A 26,066-nucleotide genomic window follows, 5' to 3' on the forward strand; every position below is an offset into this window, starting at 1 on the left:
ACAAATCAGAGGGAGTTATGGGTGGGGTGGAGGGGAGAGAAGAAAGAACAGGGAAGAAAGCCATTGTTTTTGGAATGTCAAATTACAATAGGACTTTAAACTGTTGTGTTTGTATTGTGAGCAACTTGTTTATGAACAATCCCATTTTTAAGCAATCTTAAGAGGGATGATCTTTATGGTTGAGGCTGTGAGTGAGATGCATGGATTTGGCTCCTTTCCTAGACAACCATATGCCTCTTGAGAGACCTCAGGGAAAAGAGAAAAATCCAATTGTACTGCAACATCTCATACCTAAATAAGATTTTTCTCCATGGTGCTAAATTATTCCATGTAATGTGGTGACAAATGCCACAGAAGCTTGTGGAGAGATACCTTTAAATACAAGCAAGTATTGCTATTTTGAATTGATCAATAAAAACTTGGGTTTGTTTTTTTAATAAACAGAAAAAAAGACAGGGAAACCAAAAAGGTTGCATCACTTGTTTCTAAAAAAGAGAGAAATACTGGACTATTAATAAAACTAACAACTTTAAATTATGTATTTAAACTTTTTATAAATGTTACAATAATTCTATTACTTTTCCTAGCAATTTGATGCAGCAAGATGAACATATAGATACATCTTGCAGTATTAAGGTTTGTGTTTGCTATGGGATTACTACTAAGAGATTAACCCTTCTGTGTACACAACAATTCAGAATTATTCCATAATTTTAACAGAACTGTACCACCAGATTGAAAGTTTATCTGCTTCAAATCTGTGTTGTTTATATGTCTAAATTCACAGACTTCATCTTCCATAACTGCTCAATCTGCTATGCAGTTTGGAACAGTCTCTAATGGATGTTTCATAACCACAGAATAAAAGCTGAAGACTGAAATATCTTAATCAATTAAAGTGGCAGGAATTCAGATGTGTTCATTTTAACACAAAGAATGTAAGAAGTGTCAAACCTTCTCTCTTACCTCAAAATCAATGAGCTGCAAGTCAGCTACTAGGGTACTAAGAAGACCACTGTTGTATAGCTCCTGAGCAAGCTGTGCCACAGCTTCTGTTTGGGGTTCCTTTTCATTTGTGCCATACAAGATTTCTTTCATGGCAACAAGGTTTTTTGAGACCTCCTCCGTCGCCTAAAGAAAATGGGAAAACAATACAGTTAGAGAACAATGTCATTTGTCTTTCTGACTGCACACTCCTTTATTCTTAACATCTGCAAACTTCCATTGGGGGGAGGAATAATCAGGAAATGACAATCTGGTAAAAAACAATAGATATTCTTTCTGCAAATAAGACTGTTATGAGACTGGTATTTAAAAAAAAAAAAAAAAACATAAAAAGCACAGGCAAGACATACACAATTTAGTTACCAAAGGTAAAAATCTCTTCCTTTTTACTGCCTTTTAACTTCCCATTCAAAAATCCCCTAAAGAACAGCAATAGAATGAAAAGAACCTGACAAAATTTCCATTCAGTAAAACAGTTGTGTAGGATCAGAGTGGAAAACATGACATGGAACCTTATGCCTGTGCCTAGGGAACTGCTCAGAGACACCAAACACATCCCTCCTGCAGATTTTGCACACATCAGGTTTTGCCAAATACTAGGCTCCCATTCTAGTTACTGTGGGTGAAGTCTTTCCAACAAACAAAACCTCAAGGAGAACTAGCTCCAACTTTCAGGTTATCTCAGCACACAAGAACAACCTGGCCAACAGACCCAGAAAGAGATCCATTCAAAAGGACACAATTAAACATCTAAAATCCTTCCCTGCTTGAAGCCCACTTTACAGAAGCCAGACAGGTCTGACTTGTCACTTGTGAGGAATTCCTAAGCACCCAGGATGAGCTAGAGCAGCATTTAGCAGTGGAAACACAGTTATCTCACAACCAAATAAAACACAAATCAACAAGAATACTTCTAAACACCCACGTCTGAATCTTGAAACGTAGTTGTATTGGACCAAAAAAAGGACTACTCCTTTCAATATGTACGTTTACTAAGCTTGGGGGCAAAATGCTGAAAATGCATAAATAGCTGGTTTAATTATAATGGTTCTTCACATGCCTAAAAAGTCTGAATGGTTTGTAAGTGCACTGATTTTTAGTAATTAGATGAACTTGCCAACAAAGTATGCATACACTTTAATGTAAAGTATTCATGATTGATAGCTCACGGAAAATTAATAAAGTGAAAAAATTACCACTTTCTGGATATTGCCAGTCTTGTAAAGGCTGTGTGAAAAGATTTCTCATTTGTGCTTTTTATCCAGAGAGGCTTGGGATCAGCATGACCCATGCACTATTCAAGCTAAAGCCATTCCAGCTTTGCTAGGTATGCAAGCAAGGATTCCATGACCTTTAAGGAAGCTCTGTATCATTTTTAGCTCCTCCACAACTTTCCACTCCCTGCTGCCTCCCTCTTCCTGTTACTTCAGTTCCTAGTCACAGTTGTCTCCTCCTCAATCGAAATCCCAAGGGATTTTCTGTGCACTGCTGGTAAGCCAGCAAGAAGCAGGTGCTCAGTAAGACCACTTTGATTCACACCAGCTCCTGAAGAGGTGAAATGGGAACAGCAGCTCACCATGCTGGAGCAGAATTACACCACACAATTGTTCTCTGAAATTCAGAGGAAACAGCTCTCTTGCAGAAGAACAGGGACATCTGTCAGACATGGAGATATGAAGAGATATCTTTGAAGGATGGCTACCAAGGGAAGAGGAAGCAAAGTCTGTCCCTGCATACTAATGTAGAAAGCAAGATGAAAGAGGAAGAAAGGCAGCTCAAGTAACTGCCTATTTCAGCTAAAACCATGGCAGTATTGAGGACATGCCTGTAATTAAGAAGGCGAGTGGAGAATTTGTCCTAGCAAAATGCCAGGGAAGAGGACAAGCCTCCCAACCCCAAAACTTTAATAATCACACTAGAGCTCTCCCTCACCACCAGCCCAAGACAGACACCAGCAATGGGAATGCTTGCAAACCAGGCAGAAAATAATGCTGTGTTTCCAAACACTGAGCACTTAAAAAAACCAAAAAGCCTTCTAGTCCAACATGAACATAGAGCTTGGGAACTTCAGTAAGAGACAGAGGACTTCAGTGCCCTTCACAGCTGTCAAGACCACCTGCATGTCCTTCACTGGAACTTGGCATGGCACGAAGCTTTAGTGGGAAGCAGCACTTAGAGACACAAAACCATTGAATCACTGAGGTTGGGAAAGTCCCTTAAGCTCAGGGCTGCCACTAAACCACATCCCTAAGAAGCAGCACAGCTTAAGCTGGAAGGTACCTCAGGAGGCCACCAGGATGCTGGAGGCAGAGCCACCTCAGCCCTGCCAAGCTGGCTGGGCTGATGGCCAGCCATGCTCCAACAGCCCCGTGGATGGACACTCCAGCACCTCTCCAGGCAACCTGTACCAGAGTCTGACCACCACGCACCAAAGCACCCGCCTTGCATCACTCCGGCCTCATTTCTGGGTATCTTCTGGAAACTAAGGTTTTCTGGAAGTATTTTATCAGTAATCAATGTCTATCAATGCACTACACTTCCATAAAATAGAATATCCTTACACTTCTGCTCTAAAATTCAACATCCAAAGGACTAGAAATGAACTCGGACAAATTTCTAGAACCTCCTTACTCTTGCACATTCCATGAACTCTCAGACATATTCCAAATACAAGATGTGCAGACCTATTTTTGCCATTTCAGATGCAGAATGGAATTTAGATAGTTACACTGAAAAATATAATGCTACTTTAAATATTGGTGTGAAGAGCCAAGTAAAAAAACACTAAAAACAAATAAAATCAAGGAAGATAAGAGAAGCTTGGCTAGCATTACTAGCAAGATTTTTCTAAGATACTGAGATCTAAACTGCCTAATGCACTGCTCTCTTTTAAGAGGGGAAAAAAATCTCTAGACAAAGATCAAAATACACAATGAGGCTCATCCAAAAATCCAGATCAAAAGTGGAACAATCAGACAACATATGTACAAATATAGAAAATATACCCCAGTACAACATACGACCAGGATGTACTTTATACATACAGAACATCTATACTCTCCATGTATTTTATAGAGAGCATAAGATATATTTTATATAAGAATATATAAAACAGAATATATTTTATACGTTAAGATTTTTATTTTTTAAGTATTAACATCTGTATTTATATGCTCTCAACACTGATTAGGAGCAACCTGAATTTTAGAGAAAAATTTCACGGCAAGTCATATTTGAAATTTAATGGTGCCAGAAAATTATTACCCTCTGAGGACAAGCCACACTATAAAAGTTAAATGTAAAGCAAGAAAAATAAAGAAAGTACTTACTTCTCTATGTTTATGAAGGACAGAAAGATATTATTTAAAAATAAAAGCAGACACCATGAAGTCACACATATGACTGTTACACCAGAATAGCTACATGTCTTTATAGCTATGGTTTATTGCAGACTCTGGAAAGATCAGTGAAATACCCTAAAATTTAGTATTTCCTCAAATGGTAAGCAGTGCAAACCCCAAATATTCTATCTAGAGTTGTACAGCTGGATTATTTGGGGCTTATGAACAGTAGAAAAAGATAAAGAACACATGGCCAGTCCTGAAATATTTCCAGTGAGCTTGGCAGTCTCCAGACCCATGGAACCCCAGTGCCTGGGGGTTCTCTACACAGGGATAATGCAGTTACAGAGACCACACTATCAATGAAAACATCCATCAAAAAGATAAACCAGATATAGCTTTGAACCTCTACTGGGTGAATCATTTCAGTAGTCTAAAGCAGTATCTATCACAACTGAAAAGCATCACTTTAATAACTACTAAAATTGGCTGGGTTTCAAAACGCTTACAAAAACACACAACTCCATAAATGCATTAGTAACTACATCAGTGCAGTAGCACATCGAAAGGCCAAAACTTATTGCATGATTTTCCAGTGAACACTTAGCAAGGAGACAGCACAGAAGAGCTAAGTTCAATTAGAAGAGAAGCATGGTGTCTCACCTGCTGCTTCCTAAAAAAGGCTCTCATCTTTACCCCTTGAGTAACAGCCCCACACTGCAGGCCAAGCACTTTACTTAACCTTTAGCCTTCTTTCACCACAGATTAATTGTACACACATGCGTAACAAATCCAGGATTTTACTGCTTTGTGAATGACAGCATTAACTCCCTGAATGAAATCTGACCTATGGCAGCATGGCACAGCATCACCCTGGCACAGCTGAGCCAAGCAGCTCATGGTGCTGCCATCACACAGCTGGGACACAAGGAGAGAGGCCAACCATGCCTGCAAGGGCCAGCCTGCCTGGCATCACAGCAGGGTCCAACAACCAGCAGCAGCCCAAAGGGAGCTGCTGGGACCAGGTCAAGCCAAGGTCAGAGAGTAGTGAAGAACAACTTGATTGCACAAGTAAATATTTACCTGCACGACAGTAAATGTGTGCCACACACCAAGTGAACTGTAATGAGAAAAATGCTGGGATCAGCCAGAGGAGGAAGAGATGTCAATAAAGACTAACTAATGGAGTAGACCATGGGTAGGTGCTGCTTATGGGAAAAGAGGTTTCCATTCCCCTCCCTTCAGGCTCCCCCTCTGAGAGAGCACAGGCAGTGGAGAACAAACAGCATAAATGATGAGCACACTTCAGTTATAAAGCATTTGCCACCTCATTTCCCTTCCCACATACTGACAGACAGCCATGGCCTACTGCTAAGCACAGCACTGCAGCAGCAAGCAGCCAGGCTGTGGCACAGAGGGAGGTGGGACAAGGGAGCCACAGCCCAGCTCCCCAGTGAGCAGCACATGATTAAAGGACATTTCAAATGACCTGCAGAACTACCTGGTTAATTTTTCTCCAGTCTTCACTGAGCTCAAAAGCTAGATTAACATGTAACTAGGATACACTGGAATTTTAGATTTTTGATTATAAATTTTCCAGTATTACAGGGCAAAATGTTTCATAACTGAACAAGACATTACTATTGTTTTACATCTTTATTTTGAAGAATATCTTCCATTTTGTTTATAAAGAATGGACACACACTGTCCATGATGTAAAAATCTTTATTACCGCCTTTGATTTTTTGTTTCTACTCACAAAACATTAATGGTTTTAAATTTCAGCCTAAGCACTGAAGAAAAAAATGAGGAATTCTGTTCAAGCATAATTACACTTACAACTTCCAGGGGAAATTATTTGTCAAATTTTCTTATAAATCTGTATCTGTCCAATTGTGCAACAAAATTGTTAAAGAGCATTCTCCATGTGGTAGCAAACCCAATATTATAAAAAAATGAAAGCCTGTAAGAAAAGCAGGTAGTTCCTTAACCCAACTGGATACTTTTATAACCAATACTGAGTATTTAGCACGCTGACCCAGCACTGAAATTGCACCATTGATATGTGACAGGCTGCAAAAGCATACCCCTGGATCAAACAGCAACAATGACAAAATTACTGAGGCACACTGTATTTTATACACATCCAATCACTAATAAAGTGAAGTCATACAAACAAGAACAACTTTTGCATCCTTCTCCCCCTTTAATACCAGGCAGCAATTTTTGTGCTTCATGTACAGTGACTTTTTCTATTTCTGTTCCACTACCAGCCACAGAACTCACCCTGCCACCAGCACAGAATTCTTCTCCAAAGGAGGCCAAAAAGTTATATAGCAGAAAGGATCACCATAATAAAAGGGATAATGAAAGAGAAAAATATGTTTAAATACTGAGATATGGGCATAAGAAAGTGTTTGTTCTTTTCTAATAAAGGCTACTGCTCAGACCTCTCTTTTAACTCCAAATTCACTCCAGTAATTTCTACAGACTGGACAGGAAGAGGACACAAATTCAGGGAGTCTGCTCACAGAGCTGTGCCCTCAAAGATCTGATGACTAGTCCATAAGATATTGAAGAATTTTCTCCATCAAACCAGTTAAAGAGTCACAACCAGAGTCACCTTCCTGAAGTCTTGGTTTGCCATGGAAAGAAACACTTCCTGAAGAATCTCTGCATGGAGATGTGGACACTGGTGGTGTGAGTGCTGGGATTCATCAGCTCCCTTGTGAACAGCAAGGATGATGGGGAACAGCAGTACTAGAGCCAGGCTCAATCCCCTGGATGTCAGGATTTAGCCCTCCTCACACTTAACCTAGTGAGTGTGGGCTGCCTTTGTTCTCCTGCAAGAACAACGTGTTACCTTCTGTCTGACACTGCAAAAACCACTCCAAAGGCTTAGCATATTGCTTCTTGTCAGAGCAGCAGCCTCACAGAAATGAGGTCTTTCAAAAAGGTGGAGGTGGGGGACTAAAGGCCAGCAAGAAGAAATGGTAATACCAACCTTCAGCTGCAGCATCAGAACACAGGTACGTGCTACAGGACACAGCCACACACCATGGGATGAGCTGGACTGTCCCCCATTAGGGGTCCCAGCAAAAAGAGAACACAAAAGAACACAGATTTTAAGACCAGACCACATCTCCAGGAACTAATAATGAGGCCAAGATAAAGGAAGCAGTGCCAAGTCTCATCAGCCTCTTCAGAATGCACCTATCCCTCCTCTTCTGACAGAAAGCTCTTTTGGAGACAGAAGAAAAGGAGCAGCAAATGAAAATCCTTCCACCCTTCACACAAGCCTGCAGAACAGAATGTAACATTTTTCTCTATAACAGGAGAGTAAAAAGCACCAGTCTTGGTACACTACAAGACACCTAGAACATACCACATGGTGGCAAAGTGGTAGAAGATGCTAATTATTAAATAACAGCAGAACTAAGATGGCAATTTAATTAAGTGCCAAATCTAAGTGAAACTGAATGTAGAAGAGCTGGCCACACTGTTTAAAAATATAGGTGAACATGAAAAGACTGTGACTAACTCCTACGTGGGACTCAGTGGATGCCAAGAATGGCAGAATAGTGAAATAATGCTAGGAGAGGCTCCGAGGAAGGTGCTCATCTAGACCTCTGCCACACAATTCACTAGGTGGAATGCAGCTGCACACACGCTGAACTTTGAGGTCAGTCCCTGTAAAGCTGTAAAATCCAGAGTCCCAGTTGAGAAGTAAATGACTGGGAACAGGTACACAGCCTGAAGTACAAGACATCCATGTAAAGGAAACTGCACCAGCACAGGAACTTCTCACATCATTGTGCAGGCTGAAGAAGAGACAGGAAAGCCAAAATATATTCTCTATTCATGAAGAAAAAGTTCTTCAGCTTCAGGAACAGAGACACTCTGCTCTGTAAAGATTTGCATGGACAAGCAGAGACAGAACTACTTGTGCAGTAGTGAAGGCACTGTGGTGATCACAAGACCAGCACACTGCACAGCTGAGAGCTGTTTATTAAAAGAATGCAATGTCTTACAGTGCCAAATAGTTTAAATATCATTATCAGCTGCCAGTGGCGTAAGCCAACCATCCAATAGGACACACACCTGTTCAAAGGTACAGAAATTACCCTTTATCAGAGTATAAGCCAAAATAATTTCTAATTGTTTCAGTTTCAACAGCTGTAAATTCCCCCTTTCCCTCACTTTCAAATACAGTTCAGCAACTGGAACATCACAACTGTACCTTTTCTGCCTTTTTGTCAGAGATGTCTTGTTTTTCTAGAACTGCCATGCTCTCCTTCAGGTTCTTCACTATGTCTGCAGGAGACTTGTGGGACTTGCCAAAGGGGAATGGCATGATTGCAAACCACAAGGTCTTCTTTCTGTGGCTCCTGCTTCACCTGGAAAAGGAGGAGAAAGAAAGTACATCAAAAATAGAAACTTGAGCTCTGCATAACACACACAAAGATCAAGAGAGAGCAGCAAAGGTATTCATACATGGAACAAATGATCCTTGACAGGTGAACTAGAGCTTGCCATGACAAACTCAAATTCTTGTATTTCTATTTCTTTTAAAATACAAGATACGCATCGAAGAACTCACATTAAGATCATCATCTTATGCTTCAGGAGCAAATTAAAGAGTACATTAATTATATCCAAAGCCACATACTGCACACATGCCCCATATGGGCAAGACTTACAAGGATCAATTATTCCAATTAACGCTGTCAAGCCAAATGCCTTCTCACATGAGGTGTTTGACACACAGCTCCTCGTGTCTCAGCGCCCTGCAATGACTGCACACGTACACGCTTTTACCCAGATTCATTCCATAACGAATCTGCAAATGCAAAGCAGACCCCAAAATCTGCACCTTAGTGCAGGACCCACAAACACGAAGTGGGCAAGGCTACAGACAGCAGCCTGTTCCTGTCAACATACCTGGCATGGCCTGGCATTCTCAGATCTGTAACCATATTGAAATAAAGTCTTGCCCTCACACATTTTATGGGAAATAAAATTTGACACCTAGCAGAGATACATACAGCACTTGAAAACATTAAAACCAACACTTGATGTGTATTTTTCTCAAAAAGATAAAATATATCTTAAAAAAGAAAGTTTCCTTCCCTAAAAATAACTGGCTCTTGAATCCAAATTCTTCTGTATATTTACACATATTTACTTTTACACACACACATACATACTCTCTTCTGTGTACAAAATAGAAAAGTACTACTGGAATAAATGAGTGTACTGAAGCTTTTATTACTAAACACATACACTGACATTTAAACAATAATAAAACCTTCTTACAAGTGAATTACATGAAGTATACTTCTACAACTCGAATCTAGACAGAAGAGGACAGGAAATCCTCCATTAAAAATGCTGACAGTGCTACTTCTGCTAGACACAAAAGACAGCTGAAGCTGGCAGAACAGAGCAGAGCCTGCATTGTCATTCCAAAGAAGGGGTATTACCCTGAAAGTTCAATTCCTATCTCCCGCAGTGTCTGTGTAGTGAGTAACAAGCCAACTCTAACCAGTACATGTTAAAGTTTCTTATCTGACACAATGCACTTTGCTCCTTGATTAAAATACCAGCTCACCCACCAGGAACTCCAAAACCTTACTCCTGATCTTCCTCAACAGCTTTGATCAGGGATGAAAAATTCCAATGAAATGCTATTTTTGAGTTATTTTTATTTTTCAAACAAGTAAGTTTGGCTGGCCTGACGGTAACAATTTAAAGGGTAAGAACAGAATAACTTGGATCTTTAGCCAAGTAAATTTCCATAGACAGAGATTTCAGGTTAGCAGTGACAGAGATCCTACACTCACAGTTCCATGCCTGCAACTGACTTAAAGCATAAGGTAGGTAGTTTTTAATTAGATTGCTTCCAGATAGAAGTATCAGCAGGAAGGCTGAAACAAGACCTTCCACCAGCCATTTCCATTCTTTAACACACCACAAAGACTTTTTGTTGCATTTATTTTCTAGTATGTTTCATTATAGTAATCTCTCATTCACAATCTGCATAAAGAAGGGTCTGTAACACTGAAATTACAAAACCAGGAGATAAAAAGAGATCAAAAAGTGCTCACAGGTCTTTCTTTTGACAAGAGAATTTTATGCCTCAAACTGTATCACATCTAGTGGAACAGAAACCTACAGCTATGAAAAGCACCACTAGTGACTGTTATTTAATGAAAATACAATTACATTTAACACTATATTTAAAGAAAATTATGGTATTTTCACACAGGATTTTTTTCCTAGAAAGAGAAATTGTGAAAATAAGCACAATTTCCCCACAACATAGATGACACACCTCGAGCATCACAGCAACATTTTAAATGTTCTTTGTATCTCCTTTTGATTGCTACTCTGCCAAATTAAGATGAGCCCTGAAAACAAATCTGAATTCTCTCATGTTTGCATATCATCACTGATAGTAACAGCATTTAACAACTACTCTGCCTATTCATTCTGGATGATGGCTATACCCATGTAACAGAGAAGGACTGGCTCATCCAAAAACCTGTGATCAAAATTGGAACTAATAATCAGACAACATATGTACAAATATATAAAATATATCCCTGTCCAAAGAGAAATTGCCAGTTTGAATTCCTTGGATTATGCATTAAAACAGAAGCAAATCCACTAGGAATCAAAACAGCTGAGAGAACAAAAACTTATGGAACCACAAAATCTGGTATGACAGCAATATACGAATAAAATAAATCAAACCAAAGAAAACAACCCTGCACACTCAATTTCTGGATCAAAACTATGCTACTCCCAAAGTCTAAAAGACTACATGGATAGCACCTATGGAGAAATGGATAAAACCTATGGAGATATAGGATATTGATAAACAACTGCCCTCACGTGTGCCAAAGGTCTAGGTCTGCAAAACTTGATTTGCTTCTAGACAGTGCCCAATTTTTTCTTTAAATTAACAACAGTCTATAACTTTGATTTATTCCTAAAACCTTCCAGCTTCTGTGTAAATCAGATACACATACATGCATACTCAAGTCATGCAAAAGCTTCACTCTACATACTGGCATACCCAGTAGAAAATAATCAATTAATAACAGCTCACTAGCATACATTCATATGAAACATTTTCTCCCAGTCCAGGTAATTTCCTGTATGAACCTCTCAGAAGCAATTTAGAAAAATCAGGAATGACTGTCAGTACCACTAAGAAGGAAAATCTACATCCTTGATTACTGAAAATGACATTCTGCTTCAAGGTATTTCTTTTATTATATAAATGGAGTAAATACACTGTTTATGCCACTTCAGTTTTATTACTGGAAGGAATGCAATGGCACTGCTGGGAAAATCATTTGGGGCCTCAAGACTGAAGATCCCACAAACCCCAAAGCAAAATTCTGTTACTGAAAAACCTGTGCCACATCCTGCCAAAAATTAAAAAAAAAAAAAATTAAAAAAAGGCAAGCAGGAGCAGTGCTTTGTCTCAAAGCTGTACTTCATGCAGGAGAACACAGACAGGCTGTTCCTTTTTCAGCCCAGCAAAACTACCCCCAGCAGCACTCTGGGCACAATAGACAATGACAACATCTGTGTGGGATCGGAAAGAGCTGCCACCACCACATCTGCAACACAGCAAAAAAAGGGAACAACATCAAATGACATTTTCTGTAAATAAGAATAGGCCTTACATCATGTCAAATGATAACTGATTCACCATACTAGCACCTGGTTGCCTTGCAAATTCAGGATAAAACACTGACTGTGGCTAAACAAAGGATCATAGGATTCCTGAAGAGTTCAATGGCCACCAGTCCATGGACAGCTCTGTGCTCTGCTGGGCTGCTTTGCTTTATCCTCCCTTCCCAGAAACTTCATGTTCATGCCTTTGTTAAAAGAGACCATGGACAATATTATACAAACCTCAGTTTTTCTCAGGCATGCATTTTATTTCACCAATGTTCAAGTAGGTTAAAGGTAGCAAAACGTAAGGTCCTCAAAGCCTTGGGGTCACAGCACAAATAGAAATCTGAAGTGATGCTATCAATGCCAGTGGACCATCAAACAACATGGCACACAGCCAGACACCCAGAGACTGCAGTTCCAGTGACACACTCAGGCACTCCGGGACATTGGGGCTTTTGTGAAAACCAGAGATAGTACCCCACTGTTCCAGATAGTATATAACTTCCAGCTCTGTCAATGCACCAGGCATCCATGCAGTTTGCTTTATCTATAAGGCTTTGTAATTTTTTGTTCACTGTATTGACCACACAATCAATAATGTCCAATTTAAATCTAATGCATTCTATAGATAAGATTTTAGTGTCTACTGAGTAAAAAAAAAAAAAAAAACAAAAAAAAACCAAAACACAGCATGATAAACAAATTCCTTTCCTTTAATTAATTTAAATTCTCTAAAGATCTAAAGAACAGATACACTAGCCTGGACTATGGTCTGTCATGTAGCTGAGCTTTTTTGTTTGAAGGGTCAGAAAATATGCTACCTATATAACAGAAATGTGAGCCACCATTTAAACCCTGATTACTTACTAGAAGAGTGGTTTTTTCTGTTGTAGGTAGTACCTTTTTGTTACTGTGAGATGCCTGTATTACTATTTTCTGAACAATATAGGTACAAGAAATGGTACAATTACACTCCTGACTGCACTAACATGTGTAGTTACTCCACAGACAAATGAATTTGTGGCACCAAAGTCCCACCAGCACAGACTTTTAAAGGGAAGAAGGGATTGGGATTAAATTGAATGGAAAGCCATACCAGCACCATAAGCAAGGACACAAACTCGATCAAGTCTTTTTACTTTAGAATACTATTAATTTACCACAACATAAAGTTTAAACTTTTTTGTTCTCTGCACAGAAGTATAATCCATTAATAAAGCATTATTTAAGTATCCACGCATATTCCAGCTCCAGAGAGCAAACCACCATCTACACCCATGCAAAATGCTACTTCACTAATGTACGAAAGCCCTACATTTCCAATTTTGTCAAACAAACAGGTGCAATAAACTCAATCCTTATTCTTTTATGGCCCTCACCATTTAATTGCACTATATTAACTCCTCAGCTGCATCTTTCTGCCTTGTTTATACACACCAAGAGTTTAAGGTGACTGCTTTTGCAAGCTCCTAATGAGGAAAAGAGGAGGAAAAAACCCTTCAACTACTTCCTGGCTGTAACTGCACATGTTAAAAAAATTCAAGCCTAGTGAGAGAGCCCATGGAACATCCATTTAATGTGCACATTAAGAAGAAAACTGCTGCAGATCAAACAATACCAACATAATTTTAGTAAGGCCAAATAATTACCAGTAGGGTTCCCCCGAGCAGAGGAGCCAACGCCAGAGCTGCCCCTGCTGATGGGGAGGTCGCACTCCCCCCTGCCCTCAGCACCACTGCCCTTCCCCCTGTCTTATGGGCCAGCTGGCCGTCCAGGAGCTGAGCCACTCACCAAGCTACCAAAAAACTAACAGGTAAAAGGAAAATAAACAATGAGTGGTATAGGGAATGTAGAAAAACCATGCTTTTGAGCAGCAAGTGGTTGTCAATCAGCTCCCTCAGCTCCTGATCTCTCCAGAAGAGCACTTCATGGTGAGGCTGGAGCCAAATCAACAGCAGGGCTGGAGGGGCAAGGTCACTTTCCATCAGTTATTTTGAGAAGCCTGATATTTGTCCTGGTGCCTAGCGTGCTGACCGAACCGACCAAAATGGCAGAAGAAAAAGCCAACAAAAACGAGAGGCAATAAATAAAACAGACAAACCAGCACAAGGCACCCTGAGCTGCGAGCCACACCCAGCCAGAGGAAGGCAGGACAGAGGGCTGAGGCAGGCAGGAGGGAAGGGCACAGCAGCTTCTCCTCCGCCTCCTGGTAGAGGGAAGCTGCCAACTTCTATCCTGGAATCATCTCATGTGTCAATTACCTTCCACAGTGCTAATAACACACAGGAGAATGGCTTAAGCAAACACACTTAAATAAACTAATCAGTCTACAAAGGCAAAATACCAACTTTCACAATAAACAGTTGGGGTTGCACTGCATGTGGATTTTTAATTGACAATTTATCAGCCTAGTACTGACACAACATGTTGCATCTTGTTAAAAAGGGGCACACTGTTATTAAAAAAATATAATGCAGCAAGCTCATGTTTGTCTTGATAGACCTGATTTCCTTCAGAACTCACTCTTTTGCTGCATACTTCTTGATTAACAAGGATCATTAAGTCAGTATTGAAAACAATAACATAAATCAGTTTTCTTGAGGTGTAATTGCTACAAGGGGCTGTTAGCTCAGCTAGAATTCACCACTGTGAAGTCTGGTTGGAATGATAAAACCAGGAACAGATCGAGAAATTATGCATTTTTAAGAACACTGTCTCACTCTCAGACATGCCCAGCATCCCAAAGGAAGACTGACAGCCATGCCTTTGATCCAAGAACCATTTTTTATGTAAGCTACCATGCTCCTTGGGGGAAAAAAAAGTGAGTACTTCAAAGCCAGAAGTGACACCTTATTAGCTATTCACCCTCTTGTACAAGATTATGAAATGTCAGCAGCTATCAGAGTATTCAGGCAGCTGAAGCTCCTGCCTGTACTTTCTGTTAGTGTGCTTTGTCCCAGACACGGACAGCAGGACAGCAGCCAGGTGCCATGGGAAGCATCTGGAATATTGCTGCCAGCTCACCACTGCAAATTCCTGCCTACAGCACCAATTCCTGACAGGCCTTAGCACTTCTGACTGCACCAGTGCAGTGACCGAGGGCAGCATCCATCACTTCCTTCAGTAGGTTATTTAATGAGTACTCACATTCCTCATTAAAACATTCTTGCACATTTATCACGTGCTGGGTTCTGCTAGATCTTTCAGTGTCCTCATTCTGGATATATGGTTCCCACTAGATTAAAAGATTTCCAGAACTTCAATACTGTAGCAAAGCAGTTTTTAACTTTTGTTTGGATATGTTCAATGAATTGAAACTCAACAGCCTCTCATCCAAAACAAGTGTCTAAGTAGCAGAGTTCAGTAATACAGGCTCACCTGCAAAACCTTCCTGGCACAAAGGAAATGAGACTGATCCAGAGCAGGAGCCACACCACAATGTATTTCAGGGCTCCAGCAGGAACTGTTCAGTGTAACCATGGCTTTCCATGGCAGAGCACGGCTCTGCTTGTAAATGGTAATTACTGGCAAAATTTAACAGTACAGTCCAGGTCTAAGGCATTTTTGCTATCCTCTAAATACTTCTACACACCTTTTCAGTATTTCTTTCAACATAACTTTCAAATGTGGATAAAAGAATTACACCAATGATCTGTTTGGATCTATTGTGATGATTTTGTGAGGAATATATTTCACATATACAAGTTTTCTTGAAGGACAGGCATGTTCATCTCATATTTGGCATGTCCCACCCAGCACAGAACACTATAATCTTTCTTAAAATTCACTATTCAAGTCTGCAGCACACAAAAGCTATAATGTGATTCAAAAGCAGTTTCACAACTTTGCATCACAGAATTATTTGTAGTGTGACCCACTTAAAGATTAAAATGGAAAAAAAATTCCTTCTTTAAAAATGACAACTTAATTCAGGGGAAAATTAAAACCATAAAGAAAAAATTTCTTCCTGTTACAAAGAAGAACAGTGAAGTGAACAAAAAAAATTAATTCAATGGATTAAAAAAAAAGGTAACGCTGGAAAATAAATTTCTACATAAACATGAAATTAATAATGTGACGTAGCTTCTTACTTTCAGAATATTTCCAAACAATTAAAACCCTGGCAGTTCATAGTCCTGCTTGTTTCTTTAGCACCAAATGCCATCTAATTCCTTTCATTAAGCAGGCTTCCCTCTCGCCATTCAATTAATTTACTGATCTTTCTGCCTCCCCCAGAGACTCCTTCTCAGCAGACACCTGCACCATGCAGGAAAAAGAAAAGGACAGCCACTGCCATTGGCTCCACTGGCTCACCGCAGCCCCCTAAAACCACATTATACTCTGTGACTTGAACATTGTTACAGAAACTGCAGTTTAACACAAAGTTACAGAAACATTAAGTAGAAACTGATTTTAAATAGCACTGCTGCTTCTAAGGGGCTTCAGAGATCCAGCAGAAGCAGAAAAGCTCGTTAATACCAAAGCTTAGAATGTGAGATCCCAGCCTCTCTCCATGTTGAAGGCAATCTTATGACTCAGCTTCTTTCCCTGGTGTGCTGTTTAGAGTTACCCCACCCATCCACTTCCCCACAAACCTTGCTGCTATACTGCAATATGGTATACAGACAGGCATGTGAATACCTCACCCATTCCTTGGGAAGTACATTTTAAAATTAATAAAAACAGTAATAATTCTACCATCACAAAAAGCAACTACTACCTCTGACACACTGTGCACAAAAAACCAAAGAACTTACCTGAAGCTTCAAGGAAAGTTGTCAGACAGTATGCTCACTTCTGCCCAGGCAGAAGCTGAAACAATTTTCTCCTAACCTAGTAACCTAGTATCCAGTCAATCCCATGGCTCAGTTGCCCATACTGCATCATCACAAACCCCAGAATATTTGTTACATGACACAAAATGCTGCAATTCTGTACGTGCCATTCTACCCACCTTTGGAAGCAAAAATGCAAAGCAAGAATTGCCTCTGTAACTATTTCTAGTCCTTTGCATATATTATTCCATTCCTTTCCAGAGGTTCTCTTTGTACCAGATTTTCTGATATAGATCTAAGGGTCAATTTTGAGAGTGAAGCAGTGTCAAAAGTGGAGGCAGAAGAACGCTGCAGTTTCATTTCTGATTTATTTCACATTGTGAAATACAGCCTGCAGTTCACACCTTCCAAGAACTCAAATCAGCTGCGTGTGAAAAACCCCCCAGGTGAAGGACAGGAAATCAGCACCACACACAGCATCAGCACCAACCACATCACATCAGCACTGAGCCAAAACCAGAAAGCTGCTGCAATGGGCAGGGGAAAAACATCTCTTTAAACATGAGTTGGTCACATGAGGAAGGAGGGTGAGAATCCCAAGTACCAGCACAAGGGAGGTGCATGTGCGCTTTTGGCACGCTCTGAACAGAAGTTGAGAACAATGAAACTGCAAGAACGGGTCTGGGGCTGCTCCAGCCACAATCCTCTAAGGCACAATTTTCTTTAGAGGATATTCTCTCAAACAAAAACCAACACTCAGTAAAGTCATTCTCTAGTAGCACAAATTCACAGAAAACACAGAATGACCAGGCTGGAAGAGACCTTCAAGCTCATCGAGTCCAACCCAGCCCCAACCCCTCAACTAAACCCTGGCACCCAGTGCCACATCCAGGCTTTGTTAAACACACCCAGGGATGGTGACTCCACACCTCCCCGGGCAGCCATTCCAGAACTTTATCATTCTTTCAGTAAAAAACATTTTCCTAATATCCAACCTATATTTCCCTTGATGCAGCTTGAGACTGTGTCCTCTGGTTCTGTCAGTGCTGCCTGGAGAGAGAGACCAACCCCCACCTCACTACAACCACCTTTCAGGGAGTTGTAGAAATAACAAATCTAGGGGGAAAAAAATCATAATGAAAATATTTACCCAAATACAATTTCAATAAGAAGTGCATCACTTTTAAAACTACCTTTAAAGAAATTCAACAGTATTTTTCCCATGGTTTCTTTACTTCCTTTGGAGACCATATTACAGTTTAACACAACATAGCTCTTCATCTGATTTACCTTAAGATCAACATTTTTTTAACAAACATAACCTACAAAACAAGATCACTTAAAGAAAAACAATATTAAAGCACTAACAGTATGAGCAGTAGAACAGTGACCGAGACATAGCTCAGGAGCATCCTAAAAACACTGACTTAGGAACTGGGAAGACACTCCAAGGAGTATCCCTGTTCCCACAGTGATTACTACTGGCCCCTGCCATAGGCAGCATGGAATGAACTCCATCCATCTCTGCTTGAGGATGCTTCCCTTCCAAAAGAATCCATTTGGGAGCTCACAATAAGACTCTATGTTAGACTACTGTGGAGCTCAGCTCAGCTCCATGAGGAACAAACCAGCTGGGATGACAGGCAATCAAGCACAGCTTATCTACTTGGGCTCACTTCTGTGCTTCAGCTGGGCACAAGTAGGGCTGAAACTGAAACCCAAGAAGCACAGCAAGCTGCAAAGAGCTGGTCACAGTCCACAGGGCTGGCTGAGACCACAGCTGACTCCTCAGCTCTGCCACTGTCACCTCAACTGCGAGATCTCAATAGAGTGACACAAAGATTAAAATGTAAATCACTGGGAGATCAATTCTCATGAATGCAAGCTGATTCTTGCTACATAAAACCAAGACAATTTGGTGCACGATCCAATGATCCATATCTCCTCTACAAAAGGGAGTTCCTGACAAATAACCTATGGGAGTTATGTACTGACTCACAGAGAAAGCAGGAGGACAATCAATAAATGACTGAGAATCATGACACCACCACCACTGGCAATCTTTTCCCTCTAGTTCATTACATCCTCATTCAGTAAAGGAAAAGAGTTGTTCAGGGCTTTTTCCCTCAATTATCTTTTACCTAGTACTAGGAGCTAAAGCACAGGCAGTATCTGTGCTGATCCACATGTCATTATCCATCTGACAAATCTGCTTTCTGCCACACTATTTTTTTGCCATGGTCCCTGGCACTTAAAAGACAGTTTTGATGACAGTACAAAGGGTTTACTGACACAGCTCTGCTAGCAAATCCTACCAGTGCAGATACAGCTTAGATTAGTAAAAACCACAACCTCTGACCGTGATAACTGCAACTGTGCCAGGGCTTTACTGCTTAAGTACTTTTATAAAGAGTGCTCCTTCCTTCACACTGCCAGCCAGAATCAGTACACCATCAATCAAGTGTCCAATTTTCCCAAGTTAGCTGTGTGGAGGTGCCTTTTGGTACAGAACTCTCACACAGCTCATCCTCAGACAGGACTCCCTGCTTCCTCTTGGGTATGCTGCACCAAGGACAATGTGGTAAAGGGGAACACATCACAAAGAGCAGCAAGAGCAGAGGACAGCCAGGAGGTATTTTCCCCTAATTACTCGTGACCAAGAATTAAATTCATGGGCATCACTTGAAAGACAAAAGGGAAAAAAAAAATAAATCAATGCATTACAGGCCACAATACATCTGTGATATTCAGGTGCACACTTCTCATTGCTACCAAGACACCAGAGTGAGAAATGAACTCATGAGAGGCAGCAGGCTAAAATCCAGCCTGATGTCCAGGGCTCAGGAGAGAGACAACACTTTGGTAATGTATTATGCCCCACAAGGAGTAGTGCTCCCCAGGGGTCACAGCTGGACTGGCACTGTTCAGATGTGCGGGACTGAGCACACCCTCAGCAAGGGCTGCTGGTCACAGCAGGCTGTGTGCTGCAGCCAGCCCGCTGCAGGGAAGGGACACCACCCCCAGGGTCTGCACAGGGTGACACCTGGCTCATGCAGACCTTATGGAGCTCAACAAGCCCAGCAGTGCAGGGCTGCCTGTGGGACAGGGCAATGCCAGGCACAAACACAGTCTGGGCAGAGAATGGACTGACAGCACCCCTGCTCTACTAGGCAAGAAGGATTCAGGGGTGGGGACTGGTGAGAAGCTCAGCATGACATGGCAGTGCCATGGCAATGTGCACTGTAGCCCAGAAAGCCACCCACATCCTGGGGTGCATCAGGGGCAGCGTGGCCAGCAGGGCGAGGGAGGGCATTCTGCCCTCTGCTCCACCCTGCTGAGCCCCCAGCTGCAGTGCTGCACCCAGCTCCGGGCTCCCAGCTGCAGCGCTGCAGCTGGGGGCCCGGAGCTGGCTGCAGCGCTGCAGCTGGGGGCCCGGAGCTGGCTGCAGCGCTGCAGCTGGGGGCCCGGAGCTGGCTGCAGCGCTGCAGCCAGCTCCGGGCCCCCAGCTGCACCCAGCTCCGGGCTCCCAGCTGCAGTCCTGCACCCAGCTCCGGGCCCCCAGCACATGAGGAACACTGACCTGCTGCAGCGAGTCCAGAGGAGGCTGAAATGATGATCAGAGGGCTTGAACACCTCTGCAATGGAGACAGGAGGAGAGAGCTGGGGGTGTTCAGACTGGAGAGAAGAAGGATCTTGGGAGACAAGTGAGCTGCAGATGGCCTTCTGACAAGGGGGATTGGCTTCAAACTGAGAGCAGTCAGGATTGGATTAGATATTAGGAATTAATTCTTCCCTGTGAGGGCGGAGAGGCCCCAGCACAGGTTGCCCAGAGAAGCTGTGGATGCCCCATCCCTGGAACTCCCAAGGCCAGGAAGGATGGGGCTCTGAGAAATCTGGTCTGGTGAAAGCTGTCTCATGCTGGATAGTCTTCAAGGTCTTTTCCCAATCCAAACAATTCAATGATTCTATCATAACATTATCTCCATTTAGTTTTAAACAACAATATCTGTTGTTTAAAACTAAACAACAAACCATTACTGAATAAGTGACCAGATTTTGTACCAAGATAATAAACAAGCAAGGAAGAAAACTAGACCTCAAAGGATAATTCACTTTGTTCTTCCAAGAAAAGAACCAGCCACTGCAATACAGAAATTTCACATAAATAATTTCAACATCACAATATACCTTAAGTGGCTGTAGGAAAGTGTACTTCACACAGTTCCCCTAAATCACCTCTCTTTCTCCTGCCAGTTTAAATGTTTGGTCTAAATCTCCAAAGTCACTAATGGAATTCAATTCCTGATACATGAACTGCACCACATCTCAACTGCCAAGATAGGTGTGCTTCTTAGGGGCAGCACAGAGCATAGAAAGTTATATTTAATGGCAGAGGTAATGCATCCCAGGATTAAGAAAGCTATCCAAGTCACAAAGCTTCAGGAGAGATGAGGTGACAGTCAGAACATTTGACACCATGTCATTGTTATTTTACTCTTATAGATTTTGAGGCAGAGGGAGAAGAGTTTCAGCTAATGCATGAACTCCATGTTATGAAATCCTCTGCAGCTCAGGAATCAAAAAGGGGGAATGATCCAGACTGCTCCCAAAATGTGCTCAAGCTCTTGCCATGGCAACCTAATTAAGAGTCCTTCTGATGACTCACAAGACACCAGTCCAAAGATCTGTGTTACAGCAGGATACTTCAGCATGCACACTCTGGAAAGCCAGCCATTCCTGAAAAACCCAGGTCAAAATCCTGTTCCCTCCTGCCACCACCTGAGAGTGTCAGTTACTCAAAGTTATTGTATATTAATGAAAACAGAAGATAAACAATGTGTCAGATGTCTGTGCTGATACATACTACTTTTCATGGTCTTCCACTTTCTGAGGACACTTGAGTTCTCTTTCCAGGTAGACCACATCATGGTGAGCAAACCTCTGCTTCCATGAGAGCAACAAATACAAGAAAATGCCAACCTTGGAACAGACAGGTTGAAAGTCTTCATAAAAAGATTAACATCTAAATTTATTCCAGCCAAAACTCACAAGACAGTACTTTACAGTTCCTGCTTGCTGTTGACTAAAAGTTTCCAAAAGCAGCTTTGCATTTAAAGAAAAAGGAACCTGGAGGGAATCACAGAGCAGAAAGACACCCCTCCAAAGGAAAGGTGATTCCCAACTGATTGGACTTCAAAGCAACTAACAGCTGCTGTAGGTAGGACTCTCCAAGGCAGAAGAGCCCTGAGGGCTCACAGATGTGACAAACCAGCACTGCTGATCTGTCCATACAGGAGGCAGCACTCCCCTGACACACACGGACAGGGCCACGGATGAAAAACTGCCTGAGAGCTACCTGGCTGCAGACAGCACACGAAAAACAAGGTCTGCAACAAGATGGGACTCATGGGACTAATATTGGGTCAGCTAACATGGTGGGAAGCACCTCTGAGGGGCAGTTCCCTTAATTCATCTGCTAAGAAGAGCTGGACTGGAAAAGGGAACTATCAAATTGTTTCACAACACTAAAACAAGAACTCCCAATTTTCCTCTAATGCAATTACTGTGCAATGCTACCAAGAGAAACTTGAACACTACATAAGAAGTTTCCATCTCTACAAGTTTACCCAAGGAATGATCACACATTGTACCTGAAATGACTGAAAAAACCATCCTGCAGGACAGCAGCTCTTCTAAAGGCCTGACACCAAGCTTGGGTGGAACTACTTGCATTTTAGCTGATACCTATACTCCTAACACTGTGCATTTTTACTTATTTCAGCTACGGCAGAATCCTTAGGACTATGTAGAAAAACAAAATAAAAACCCCACAACCCTTGAAATTATTAACTGGTGCACCAGCTTAACACAATTTTATTTAATTTGGGATTACAAAAATTACTTAAGTAGGAGCACAACAGTACAATATCATCACTTCCTATATCACTAAGAGGCTTCAATCAAACAGCAGCTCTTAAATCAAATAATGAAATGGTCAAGAAATCAAAATTCCCTCCCTTGCCCTGCTGCCCTCACTGCTTGTGATGCAGCCCATAAACTGTAATGCAACCTTTACATTCCCCAGAAATTACAAAAATAAAAGGCATGCAGTGACAGTTTTGGAATGTGACCAACCATCCATTAGAAACAGAAGTAAATAAGGGGATTGCACAGAATTCAGATGTACTGAAATCTACTAAAATAATTATTTGCTACTAAGTCAAAGAAGATTTAAATAAACAATGTGAGAGACCCTGTAATTTATGGATTTTCAAACTATCCCTTTTAGCACCTAAAATACAGATTTTAATTTTCCCTTCACAGTAATTTTAAAATGAGTTTAGCTTGGTTATCTAATTTAAGGACTTGCTCAAAATCTGGATTTTCTGAGTTTTGGTATAAATCTCAGAAGCATCAATCCACAGCACTCTCAGTTAGAGTACCATAATGAATACAAGACAAGGTGAAGAAACTTCTGTTGTGCTTACTAACATTTCTCAATGTTTGCTGGTACTTCTGAAAGTTAAAAACAGACGCTTTTGAGAGAAAAGCTTCTGTATTTCTGGCCAACAATCATTCTCCTTGTTCACTAAAGGGCTCAAGAACAGCCACCTCTGAAACACAGATTTGACATTTCTTCCCAGATTTGATAGTGTTAAACCCTCAACCTGCATCAACACCAGGAGTGACTGCCAGAGCTAAAGGGAGAGCAGATCTTTTCAGACCCTACTGCAGCAACTCTGAGACCCAACCCAGTACAATTCCTAAGGGAGGCAAAGAGCCTTGCGTGACCAGCCTTAAAGCAAATACCTAATCAATCTTTGTTGGATGTAAACTACAAATCCAGCCCCAAATGGCTGTTAACAGGTTTATCTTTATTTTTACGTATCTACACACACACAAGTTCCCAAGCAAGAAGGAAATTTCACTAAAGAGAGTTTATTTCTTTCCAAGAGAGAAAAAAAAAATCTATATATAGGCAGGAAGTAATAACTACAATCACAAATTAAGAAGCTGGGGACTTGAAGTCTGTTTGGTTTTTCCACGTTAAAAGAATGAAGAAAACTGGCATGCAATTCTCTCAGAGAATTTAAAACTTAAATACATTCGTAAGTTTGTCAGCATGCACAAATGCCCTGAAGATTTTGTGACTTTCTGGGAAAATATTCCATAACCCTGTAATGAAGAGGCTCTTTTGGATCTAATGATGTTAAACTCGTCACCATAACACGAGTTAAGGGCAACACCAGTCAGACAGCACAGCTATGCCAGGACTCTGCCCAAAATTTTGCTCCATGAATGGATGCAGTTCCTCAGAGAAAAACTGTTTACTGCAGCTCCACCCTATTACAGAGTCAGTACAGTCTGGGTATTGCTCAATGTCAATTACAGACATAAAACGGAACTCTGTTAGTCAATTCTGATGAGTCAATCCACTGCTTTTCTTAGAGATTACAAATCTAAATAATCACCTCCAGAACAGCACTGTTTAGCCAACATATACTGTTTTCAAGAAGCTGTCTTTGCTGTCAATCATTACCTCTGTAATGCATGGAAAAAGACTATTTGCCCTGGTGACTGGAGCTTGTGTTTGCTTTCAGCCATATTTTAAGACAAGCTGAACTTCTCAGGTTCAGATTTGAACCCTCAAATCCAAGAGTCAACGCTTGATTTAAGGTTTTCCAATTCTCTTGATTATTTTAGTTTTCCTCAGCTGTACTTTCTTAGGAGAAACTTTCACTCATTCCACTGATAAACTATACTAGACTATAAAATGAAAATTTCCACAGGAACTTTTCTTTTTTTAAAGCTGAAAAGCAGGCAACAAGGCAGAGGGCAGCTAAAACATGTCTCTTGGACAAGACTTAGGGAGATTTGGGATCAAATTCTGCTGCCTTTCTCATTAAGCAGCACAAAACCAAGGTGCCTATAACATGGTCACTGCTTGAGTGTTCATTCTCTTCTGGAAGGCCAAAATGACATTGCAAGGCTAACAAGCAATATGACAGCACCAGTTCAGGTGCCTGATGGACCAACACCACCTGAAGGCTCTCAAACAGCACAGCTGGTCTCAACTGGCCTTTCAGAAAATCACAAACCTCCAGGGCAGGTGCTTTGGAGTACCAAAAATACAACCAGATTATGTTTAGGCAACTGTATTTCACATTGCAAATGGGTGTCACTTGAAAAAAGTTTAGGAAGTGTTTCTCAAGTGCTCCACCAGACAACATGCACAACACACGTCACACACCCAAAGAGAGGAAGAAATTCTCTGTGCTTAAGCATCATTCCCTGGAAAAAGGGGGGAGAAGCACCATGCTGCTGAAGAACACTGTGAAATGTACTGACATGAGTATCTGTGAGAACCCCCAAGGACCTGGACCCTCCTGTCTTCCTTTGCATTAAAGCAAAAGACCAAATGCACTGCAACCAAACAAGTACATTCAAAGGATGTTATGTGCAGGGAGCTGAAAAAACCTGGAAACAATCACATAAGGATTTTGTACCAAACCAGTATAAGCAAAGCAAGGTTCAGGATATTTGATTTATTTTAATTTTTGAGAGATTAACTTTGCTTTCTCAACATTTGTCTAATATAGTACCAAGCATATACAAAGTCTTTATCAATAATTGTGCCTCAAGTGACCTCTTCCAAGGTTATCTCTTTAAATTCTCCTGAGAAGTTTCTCCATCACTACCAAACTCCAGTCACAAGAAACTTAGGACTTGAAGAGCAGGTGTGACAGGTTAGAAGAGCCAGGCATTCATAAACCGTGTGGGAGAGACTTCTCAGGCATCCCTGTCTTACATAGTGCATGTCTGCATCCCTAAGGTCTCTTCTACAATAAAACTTTCCACATTTTCTTTGCAAAAATTTTGTGTCTCTGTGAACAGACTTTGCTTATTCTTTGTCTGTACATGATATTCAATAAAGTCAGTGTTATGTGGTTGTTCATATAGTGTTTAATTTTATAAATTATGCAATACATTAAAAAAAATTAAATCTTCTGACATCTATTAAAAGGAGTATCATCTGCCAGAGCAGTAACTTCACATGTAACAGTCAAAAGTAAAATATAATGACCAATAACTTCTGCCTCATTTCTACAAGTGTAGCAAAACCTGAAACTGTTTAGGCAGGGGAAGAGCTCAGAGCTCCCCTGCAGCAGGATGCTCTGAATGGGTGTGATCAGCACACACATCTACCACCCCATACACGCTGTCACTCAGAACTCGGTGTCTACAGACT

At 41.1% G+C, this 26,066-nt stretch overlaps 1 protein-coding gene across 1 annotated transcript in view; it reads right to left on the reverse strand.

Moving 5' to 3' along the window:
- Nucleotides 1–26,066, reverse strand: part of CAB39 (calcium binding protein 39) — a 41,276-nt gene that overhangs the window by 12,376 nt on the left and 2,834 nt on the right. Inside the window, exons 2-3 of the mRNA XM_039727932.1 lie at nucleotides 8,587–8,743; nucleotides 967–1,131 (exon numbers count right to left, since the gene is read on the reverse strand). Of these exons, the coding sequence (XP_039583866.1) occupies nucleotides 967–1,131; nucleotides 8,587–8,700 (279 nt within the window). The 5' untranslated portion in view covers nucleotides 8,701–8,743. The remainder of the gene's footprint in view (nucleotides 1–966; nucleotides 1,132–8,586; nucleotides 8,744–26,066) is intronic.

This window comes from Passer montanus, unplaced genomic scaffold, assembly GCF_014805655.1.
Source record: "Passer montanus isolate IOZ18808 unplaced genomic scaffold, ASM1480565v1 scaffold63, whole genome shotgun sequence".
Lineage (NCBI taxonomy): Eukaryota > Metazoa > Chordata > Aves > Passeriformes > Passeridae > Passer > Passer montanus.